The 10,841-nt window shown below is 38.8% G+C and overlaps 1 protein-coding gene across 3 annotated transcripts in view; it reads right to left on the bottom strand.

Moving 5' to 3' along the window:
- Positions 1–10,191, bottom strand: part of Eif2ak1 (eukaryotic translation initiation factor 2 alpha kinase 1) — a 37,915-nt gene extending 27,724 nt beyond the window's left edge. Inside the window, exons 1-3 of one of the 3 annotated variants that reach the window (XM_046453708.2) lie at positions 9,976–10,191; positions 2,953–3,111; positions 50–183 (exon numbers count right to left, since the gene is read on the bottom strand). In XM_046453708.2, the coding sequence (XP_046309664.1) occupies positions 50–183; positions 2,953–3,111; positions 9,976–10,093 (411 nt within the window). In that variant the 5' untranslated portion in view covers positions 10,094–10,191. Of the gene's footprint in view, positions 1–49; positions 184–2,952; positions 3,112–5,778; positions 5,836–9,975 lie in introns of all 3 variants that reach the window. The other 2 variants (XM_058582443.1, XM_058582442.1) reach the window with 2 other exon arrangements.
- Positions 10,192–10,841: the final 650 nt, after the last annotated feature.

A 10,841-nucleotide genomic window follows, 5' to 3' on the forward strand; every position in this document is an offset into this window, starting at 1 on the left:
TTTAGTTCTCTATTTTTTTCATACACAGAGCACACCCATTAGGGCTTACCTGGCGAACTCGCTCTTTGGCAGACCTCATTAAATGAGTAATAGCTCTGTTGTGATGTAGTCTCAATGAGCTAAACTCATCACTGCAGGTGAAAGAAGACAGCAGCCCCATTTTGATAAAGGTCTCACAGAGTACTATAAAAGAAGAACATGCAAAACGAAGATTTTGCATTAATAAAATGGCTTGAAGATTGATTCTCAAACCGGGGAGCAACAGGTACATTAACTGATCAAGAACACATTTGTAATTACTACCATCTTAAACTGTAGTCATTTGCTATTTTGTGTTGCCAAGTATGCTATGCTTACATGCCTAGTCATTGAAGTACTAAGTTCCATTAAAAAGATGGGGGGGGGGCAAGAAAAAAATGTAAAATCTTCACACATTACATTTTGTTGATAGGCAATAAGATAATAGAGATAGGAGAAAAAAACATAAGAAGTAACAACAGAAGTGAGTATTAACTGTTCTTTTCTGTTACAGAACATCTTAAGCTAACATGCAAAGAGCACAGTAGATGTATATATAGTCCAAATACCAGGCTCTTCAGAAAAAGAAGTTTCTACAGAGATGCCCTGGCTTTTACTCATGAGAAATACAGATATCATAGAGGATATTCTGTTCACACTCAAAACTCTCCACTGAGATCAAGTAACTGAATCACAGCAAAAATATTTATTTAGGAACATTTATTCTATAGAATTGAGATGTTGCTTGATTCTAGAATCACAAAATTATTGTGGGGCAGGTCACTAAGAAAACATACCACGTCCCAGTTTTGTCCAAATTTTGTCTTTATCTAGCCAGCCAGCCAATGACTGGCCCCTGCAGGACCCATAACTATCTCTGCAAGGAATAGCCCCAAGCCTGAACATTTTAGGATATTTATATATATAAGACAAAAACCACATTCAGGTTGATCAGCTGCAAGCAAGCAGGTACAGAAGCTGAATTGGGCAGTTAGTGGGACAATGCGTTGGGTACACTGGTATTTCCCATGGGAATTCCCAGGTTGGCATAGCAGCAAGCAAGCAGAAAGGACATGGGTCAAAATGACCCTAGTTCAGTACAAGTTAGAGAATAGTTACTAACATCTAGACAATCTCTGACAAGGTATACTGCCCAAGAAAAATAGAAACCAAAGAGAACAATTTTACATAAGAAAATTGCTATAAGAATTGCTATTTTGGGGCTGTGATTAAGGCTCATTGGTAGAGAGCTTGCCTTACACACATGAGGCACTGGGTTCAATTCTCAGCACCACATATAAATATGAACAAAATATAGGTCCATCAACAACTTAAAAAAAAAAGTGCTATTTTGTGTTGCCAAGTTTGCTGTGCTAGGTAACTCTTAATGGGTACAGAGGTGGGGCTTTCCCATGGGAGAAGCATTGCTTACATGAAATGTAATCTTAGGGTAAAATGGAGTTTGTTTGGTCATTGCCCATATAGCCCGACCCATAACAAAAATAAAGCCAACTAGAATCTTCTCTAAAAAATTAGAGTTTTTAAAGTTCAGTAATCTAAAAATGCTGTATATAAGGGATTCAAAATTATCTTAAAATTAGGCTGGGGGCGTAGCTCAGTGAACAAGGCCCTGGATTCAGTTCCCACAATCACCAAAAAGAACAGTAAGATTACAAATCTGTTTTCACTATAAGCAATGTTACTGCAGCAACATTATTATAACTTACTTTCTATACCATGAATCTAATGCAATAAACCCTAGGAACCAGGGTTCTGGAACCTAAGAATCACCTCTTATGCCCCCCACATATGCCACTGCTTAGAATGTACAGTATAAGATTTGCTTTTATTGAGAAAATAATGAATGTACACTATACAAACATTTTTACTACTTTTTATGTCCCATCAAGTTTACAAAAATGAGAACATCTTTTAACTAAAATATATTAAGTTCTAAGACCACATAAATGTATAAGTTTGAGAATTTCTAACACCAAACAAGACCTGCGAAGACCTTTTTAGTAGAAAAGAACCTCAGAATCTGTGACTGGAGATATTAAAGCAGCTACAATGGTCTCAAGTCAATAAACAACCAGCTGGGCGCGGTGGCCCATGCCTATAATTTCAGCTGCCCTAGAGGCTAAGGCAGGAACAGTGAAAGTTTGAGACCAGTCTAGGCATTTTAACAAGACCCTATCTCAAAATGAAAATTAAAAACGGCTGGGGATGTAACTTACTGGTAGACCACCTCTGTGTTCAATCCCCAGTACTGCAAAATGGAAAAAAAGTGCTGAACCAGAAACATCATCTATAATTCTATTCACTTTTTGGCTCAAGTTTCTCATACAAGTACCCTATGGTAGGAATAAAAAACATTTTCAACAACACAATATGCAGCTATTCTAGTTCTCTGGTCTGGTCAAGAACTGGTTCAGAATGCATACATGTGATTTTCTTTTAGCTGCATGTCAACCAAATCAAAACAGATCTTCAAAAATCATATGAATATCACATTATACTACAGATACGAAAGAATGCTCTTTTAGCTGAGAGCAGTGGCACACTCATTTCCAGCACCTCGGAAGGCTGAGGCAGGAGGATCGAAAGTTTGAGGCCAGCCTCAGCCACTTAGTGAGACCCCATCTAAAAATTTAAAAAATCAAAAGGGCTGAGGAGGTAGCTCAGTTTTAAAGCACCCCTGGGTTCAAGCCCCAGTACCCAAAAACAAAAACCAAAAAAAGTCTTTTATTTATGCAATTACATGCAATTTCGGAGCCCCAGGAGTTACCCAAAGAAAATATGAATTTAAGGGATGTAAATTATTCACACTTAATATTGACTCAATTTTATACACCAGCTGTTTCTTGGACCCACATTAAACAATATAGTGTTTTCATAAGCTTTACTTAGCAAGATCAAGTTATTTTTACTTACATTTAAACACTTGTTTTGATCGACGTACGTTTGGTTCATGAACATGACTCAAGTGTTCCAGCAAAGAAACAAGCAGTAGCTGGTTTGCAACTGCAAAAGGGAAAGTTGGCTGTTGTAGGGGTTCTTTTAACACCTGGAGTTCTGCTGGCACATCAGATTCTAAAAATTTTAAAGGAAAAAATTATTGGTAAACATGTCTCAAAATGAAAAAAACAGCATACTCCAATTAATGAAATACAAATTATTTAACTGAAGAGAAATAAAAAACAAAAGAGTAGTCATGCTAAGTTGAGTTAAGAAAAGCAGGCTTTGTGGAAGTGAGTTTCAAGTTGAATTTTATAAGATGGAGGACCAGTAGCAAGATGTCATGAGGCAGAAGGGAAACAGTTTTGGTAGCAATGATATGTACAATGGAAGGAAAAAAACAAAATGATTTTAAAGCAAATAAGCAAGCAAGTGTAGAATAGGATGGCCTCCATCCTCTGGGGAGCAAGCATAAAGAAAGAAGGCTGACAAAGGAGAGAAGGAAAGAAGGATGGAAACTACTGTGAACACATGATTGCATATGTACAGGTGTTGTACGTGTGTAATCTCTTCTTTTTTGGTACTGGAAATTGAACCCAGGGGCACTTAACCACTGAGCCACATCCCTAGTCCTTTTTTATATTTTATGCAGAGACAGGGTCCCACTGATTCGCTTAGGGCCTTGCTAAATTGCTGAGGCTGGCTTTGAACTCGCAAACTTCCTGCCTTAGCCTTCCAAATTGTGCGCCACTGCACCCAGCTTCTTCTAATTTTTAAAAAACAATATAAAGTGTTACCATCACCATTTTTTACAGACATTTTTTACAGATGAGGACACTGATCTAAGAGATTAAGGACTAGCAAATCAGGCAGGTTAGCCTGACTCCCAAGTTCACCCTCTCACCACTATGCAAGATCAAACAGACAGATGAGCTGGCACTTCAGTTGAAGGTCATACGTTCTCACTAATGGTTTATTTAATAAATTATTGAACAGGTAAAAAACATAATAAAGGAAAAATACTTGAAGACACCATGATGGTGGTCTGGAAGGAGGCAGGAAGTAAACAAGGGAAGATGTGGATAAACTGAGTAAAGGAGGTAAGTTATAGAACCATTGAGAGCAGGATTTAAAACACTAGGAATGGGGAGGAAGAGGTATTAATGAGTGTGAAAACTTGTAAGAGGAGCTGTCAGAGGAAAGATGAGACACATCAATTCTCAACAGTTGTGGATGCATTCAATTGGAAATATCCTGCAGGCAGATGACTGTGTATCTTTTATACCTTCAAAAACTGGCACACACCTGTAATCCCAGTGACTTTGGGGGCTGAAGCAGAAGTATTGTGAGTTCAAAGCCAGCCCCAGCAACTTAGCAAGGCCCTAAGTGAAATCAGAGAGACCCTGTCTCTACATAAAATATAAAACAGGGCTGGGGATGTGGCTCAGAGGTTAAGCGCCCCAGGTTCAATCCCTGGAACCAAAAAAGTAAAATAAATAAATAAAATTGGCCCATTTCAAATATTCTGTTCCACTCTCCTCTATCAACCACTAAATGTCCTGGAAGACCAGACATTTTCAAATCCAGTCTTTATTTATCAATTTCTTCTCTGATCTGTAGGTAGGGGGGGACACACCCGCATGACATTCTTGTAGCAGATGTGCTATTCATTTTAAATAAATACTTAGTTGTTTGAGTATGGGAAAGAAAAAAAATGAAAAATGTGGCCTCACAAAAACTTCCTTATGTGAAGACATCTTAAAAAAAAAAAAAAAAAAGCAAGAAACACTGTTGTATATCTTTATTTATTTATTTTCAGTGTCAGGGATGAAACCCAAGCCTTCATGAATGCCAAGCAGACACACTACCACTGAGCCACATCCCCAACCCATATAAAGACATCTTAAAATACAAATCACAAATTCAGACACAGTACTTATGTCTGTATTATGCATGACAAGAAAAGGAAATAAAACTTACATAGACGTCTCACAAGCTAATAAAAAGCACAATTAAAATTTAACAGGTTTAATGTAACTGGTAATTAATGACATACATATTAAAATATCTAAGGCACTAGAGTCTGTTCATCACATTGGTAACTATTTAAAGCCTGAAATACTTGGTATTGCCAAGGGCACAGAAAAAGCAGGCATGGCTGGGTGTGGTGGCAAATGCCTGTAATCCCAGCCACTGTGGGGCCTGAGGCAAAAAAAAAATCACAAGTTTGAGGCCAAGCCTGGGCAACTTACCAAGACACTGTTTCAAAATAAATAAATAAAATAAAAAGAGATAGGGAGGAGTTAGCTCAGTGGTGGAGTGCCTGGATAGCATGAGCAAGGCCCTACATTCAATCTCCAGGGCAAAAAAAGAGGAGGAAAGAAAAACAGGTATGTTCAAACACAAGAGATACGAAAGTGTTTACAACATTTGACAATACAACTGTAGAACTTGAAAAGTGCAAACCTTTGATCTATCAAAGCACAACAAAAATGCATACAAGACATTCAGTAAGATACTGTTTAGAATACTGAAAATTTTTTAAAAATTAAATATATACAAAACACTACTATGCAGCAGTTAGAAATGGTAGTGTATAGAAAGATAATCATAAGGTTTATTATCAAATCAAAGAAGCAAGCTATAAAACAATACTAAGAAAAAAACAATTAATACTAATGAAGGTAACATGAGACAGTTTTATATGTGGGAGTACATGCCAACATAACCTTCCCTATCATCACTGTATCAAAAATCTTAAACATACAAAAAAGTAAAAAGAAAAAAGGGGAAAAAACTAACCACGTTACTTCTTTGATCCAACAATCCTACTTCTATGGATTTATTCATGGATTTATTCTGAAGAAATAATCAGACAGTACAAATATATGAAAACAAATCCCACCACTATGTATGACTATAACACATCAATAAAAAATAAATTTTAAGGGCTGGGGATATAGCTCTGTTGGTAGACTGCTTGCCTCACATGCACAAGGCCCTGGGTTCAATCCTCAGCACCACAAAATAATAATAATAATAACAATAATTTTTAAAAGAATAATAATGACAAAGATTTATGTATGTATACAGGTACATGGAGTATGTATGTATATAAGCGTCCAACAGTATTATTTCTATCATTTTTTATACATTATTTCTAACGATAAAAAAGACAAATCTTTTTCAACAATAGAGCACAAAACTAAATTAACAATAGTATGAATGTTACACAGTCTTATTTGTAAAAGAGCAAAAATAAATGATACTACAAATGGTATACCATCTAGTTTTGTTTCATTAACAGTATTGGTGATTGAACCCAGGGTCTCACACAGGGTCTCTACCACTGAGCTACACCTCCAACCCTTTTTATCTTTTATTTTAAGACAAGGTCTTACCATATTAGTAGGGTTGACCTCAAAGATGCAATCCTCCTGCCTCAGTCTCCCAAGTGGTAGAGACTACAAGGCACACACCACCATGCCTCCTTGATCAAAAATCTAAAATGCATTTACTTTATAGTTAAATAAATACACAAAAATTTTGAAAGCTGGAAAGAACAAAACAGACTAAATTTCTGTCCCCTTGTTTTTAACGATATAGCTACAGATTTTGTAAAAGAAATTAAATTATATTATAATGCTGTTTTATAGTCTGACTGTTCCAAATATATAATATAGTATGGAGGACAGTGACTGGCATACAGCTCTCAATAAATACCTGGAAATAAATATATCAAATTGTTTCTCTTTCTTCCTTTTATTTATTTAGTTAGTTAGTTATTTGTTTTCTTTATTTCTCTTTTTTTTTGCAGAGCTAGAGATCAAAACCTGGGCTTCTCCCATGCCAAGCAAAAGTTCTACCACTAAGCTATACTCCCAGCCCAAAATATCAAATTGTTCACAGTGAGTATTCCTCTGGGATGTGAGTATAGGCAATTACCCTCCCAACCCCTTTTTTTCCTTTATACTTTTAAATCTTTGTGAATGTATTTCAACAAAATTAGATGGAAATCATCAATCCATTTCTGTTACCTTTCTTGGACAAACATTTTAAAATGTGAAATCATTAATAAAAACTGTCTTTAGCTACACCAAAATGTAAACCATAGCCTCTGGATGATGAGATTATGGTTTTTAAATCTTCATGCCTTTCTATATTCTAAACATTCTGTTAATGTAAAAACTTCTCCCTGACCCCCATACTGGGGATTGAACCCAGGGGCACTTTACCCCTGAGCTACATTCCCAGGCCTTTTTAATTTTTTATTTTGAGACAGGATCTCACAGAGTTGCCAAAACTGGATTCAAACTTTTGATCCTCCTGCCTCTGCCTCCTGAGTACCTGAAATTACAGTGCTGTGCCACCATGCCTGGTAAAATTTTTAAAAATATGTACGCTTAAGGGGATTGAACTCAGGGGCACTTCAACATTGAGCCACATCTCCAGCCCTATTTTGTATTTTATGTAGAGACAGGGTCTCACGGAGTTGCTTAGCACTCACTTTTGCTGAGTCTAGTTTAGGATCTAGTTTAGTGATCCTCCTGCCTCAGCCTCCTGAGCCACTGGGATTACAGGATAGCGCCACCACGCTGGGCTCGTACGCTTAACCATTAAAGTGGTAAGACTGTGGATAGGAGGGTTGTCTCCTTCTTTATACTCTTAGTTTTCCCCATTTTATACAATGAGAAAATTCTATCTTATTTACTTATCTACCTTTTTACATCTGGGGATCAAACCCAGAGCTAGGGATATGCCAGGCAAGCAGTCTGACAATGAGCTATATCCCCAGCCCAGAAATTCTACTTTTTAATATAAAGAAATAAAAGAGAAAAGTTGGTCATTTTTCAAATGAGCTTTTAATAATTCAAGAAAATGGACAACATTTAAAAGACCAGAGGAAAGATATTCAAATGAGTAAAATGGAAAAGAAAGAAAGGCTGAAGCTGAAAGATTCCCATTTCACAGTACTGGTTATGAGTAGAAGAGAAAAAGGAAAGTAGCAAAGAGGTAAAGTTCTCATAAAATGGTAAGAAATAAGACACAAATACTAGGGCTGGGGTTGTGGCTCAGCGATGGAGTGCTCGCCTCACACATGGGAGACCCTGGGTTCAATCCTCAGCACCACATACAAAAATAAACAAGTGAAATAAAGGTGTTGTGTCCAACTACAACAAAAAATAAAATTAATAAAATTTAAAAAATAAAAAGATAGACACTAGATGAATTCGAGATCTAGACTTCTGCCAAGCAGGATGGGAGTATACAAACAGGAAAGGGATCATCTAATTTAATCTCCCCAGGAGAAGCGGAAGACAAGCCCAGAAGATAAACTTGTAATAACTTTTTCTTTTTTCAGTTGTAGATGGACACAATATCTTTATTTTATTTATTTATTTTTATGCAATGCTGAGAATTGAACACAGTGCCTCACACATGCTAGGCAAGCACTCCACCATTGAGCTACAATCCCAGCCTCCCTGAAATAACATTTTTTAAAAACTGTCAGATGAAGAGAATGAATGAAACCATGGGCTTACTGCTGGCCCTCTTTATTGAACCCAGGGCCTCCTGCATGCCAGGCAAGTGTTCTACCACTAAGATATATCCCCAACTCTTTTCATTTTATTTTTGAGACAAGATCTTGCTAAGTTACCCAAGCTGGCCTCAAACTTGTGATCCTTCTGCCAGAGCATCTTGAGTAATTGGGATTACAGATGTGTGCCACTGTGCCTAGCTCCTGGTATTCCTTATGCTCACAAAAAGAAAACCTACAAAAACTTTATCAAAGGCAGATGTTGGTTTTAAAGAGAACAAGAGAGAAGAAAAATTTTTAAAGTTTATCTAAGATCACTCCCTTCAAAAGTAATCTTTGGTTTGCAGAAACGCTTATCACAGAAAGAAACTTGCATGTTTACAGCTGGGGCTTACCCTATGACATAACATGTTCCACAGTATTGAGCTGCTGTTAATATACCACCTAAAGTGAGGGGGGGGGGGAATCTATGTATCTATTAAAAAACTGTTATCTTACAAATTTCCTCTGTAAAACTCTACCTAAATTACCACCACGGTCTGCTTTTTTTTTTTTTTTTTCATTGTAGTAAAGCATTACAGGCAGTATTAGGAATGAAAATGCAAGGACTTTTCCAAAACCTTTTCAACTCAATTTGCACTTTTAAATCCACTGCAACAAAGTAATATTTATTCCATGCTTCAACTGAATGTGTATTCTCTGTAGTCATTTTATTAGGAATACTGTATAGTTAAAACTTCTTTGAGTCCTTGTCCGTTTTGGTGCTGGGGATTGAACTCAGGGTCTCATTTATGCTTAAACACCAGCTGTATCACTGAAGCTTTCAGCCCCAGCCCCAATGTATTCATTCTTGATACCACATTTAATTTTTAAAATTGTCCAAAAAAAACTGGCAGCAACTAACAACCCTGCCAGTGCAACTAGCAACCCTGCATTTTCAGTAAAATAGTAGAGTCCTTGTTTTAGGACCTCTCACTTTATGCTAGTTGACTTAAGTAACGCCATCTAATAACCAAAAGCCTCAAGAAAACGGGCATTTCCACTGCCTCACTGTGAGAAATCATCATTCTATTACTGATGCAAAACTACAAGCTACAAATTGCGTCTCCTAGCCCAAACTGTTCTGCATATAGTCTGCAGAACAAAGATCATTCTCAACGACTGACCAAACCACACAGCGTAAGAGCTGGAAAGTGGCCACCTGAAAGTCCTGAGCCATCCAAAGGCCTCAGTCCGCAAAAAGGAAACCAAGGAGCAGAAATGTAAACAAACAAGCAGATCGGAGAAGCTTTTTCAATAAATATTTACCTTACCCTGACTGCCCGCACGCCACCCCGGGTGCAGCCCGGAGGCAGCTGAACTAACCCAGGTACTGAAACGACCGCTGCCGACGCCGAACTGCACTGAACCGCGGATGGTCAGGGGACAGCCAGACGGCGCGCGGCAGCGGGTTCACTCACCATCATACTTGGGATCCGAGCCCTCGGCCGGAAAGTCGATAGCGGGCGGCGAGACTATAGCTCCCGCCCGGGCGCCCTCGGCTTTGTCCTCCCGGGCCCCAGAGCCGCCCCCCAGCATCTCCAGCCGCGCGCGGGCCTCAGCCCCGCCCGCAGGCTTGCCCAAAACCACTTATGCTCGCCACCAGCAGCGATCAACGCAGACCCGGAAGTAGCGCCTCGCTGGGCGGAAGTCCCGCCCCTGCCTCCCTGGCGCCGCCGGAGGGGCGGACTCAGTGCAGACTCCGCCCGGTCCCACGTCCTGGCGAGTGCGCCCAGTAGGTTATTCTAGGGCCTCGCTGGTTCTGGGTGCATGGTTGCACTGAGTGTGTGGGTGTGCTGCTGCCAGTCTTCCCTCCCGGAAGACTTGAGTCTGTGCAGACGAGTTTTAACACATCTCACTCCAAGAGTCAGGCGTCAGTGTAAAAATTATTTGTCTGAGAGACTAATTAGAAATATTTAATTTTTGTGGGTACAATGCTGAATTTTTTTTGGGTGGACACAATATTCTTATATTTATGAAGTGCTGAGGATCAAACCCAGTGCCTTATGCGTGCTAGGCGAGCACTCTACCACTGAACCACAACCCCAGCCCCCTGGATTTATTTTTGTAAACCGTTAAGCCACAATCAAGTAGGAAATGCCAACTTGATCCCAGAGTGAATTTAACCTTACAGAAATAACGCTGGTTTGGGGACTGCATTTACAATTGAAATGTTTTCAAACCTGAATACTTATTCCCATGTGACCTCCAGGCCACCCTGGATCTACTGTTTTGAAACCCTCAGGTTCAAAACCCCATCATCCCCCATCTGCAGCTGACCCTGGTG

This window comes from Marmota monax, unplaced genomic scaffold, assembly GCF_021218885.2.
Source record: "Marmota monax isolate L192 unplaced genomic scaffold, Marmota_monax_Labrador192_F-V1.1 WCK01_AAM20220418_F8-fsc00148, whole genome shotgun sequence".
NCBI lineage: Eukaryota > Metazoa > Chordata > Mammalia > Rodentia > Sciuridae > Marmota > Marmota monax.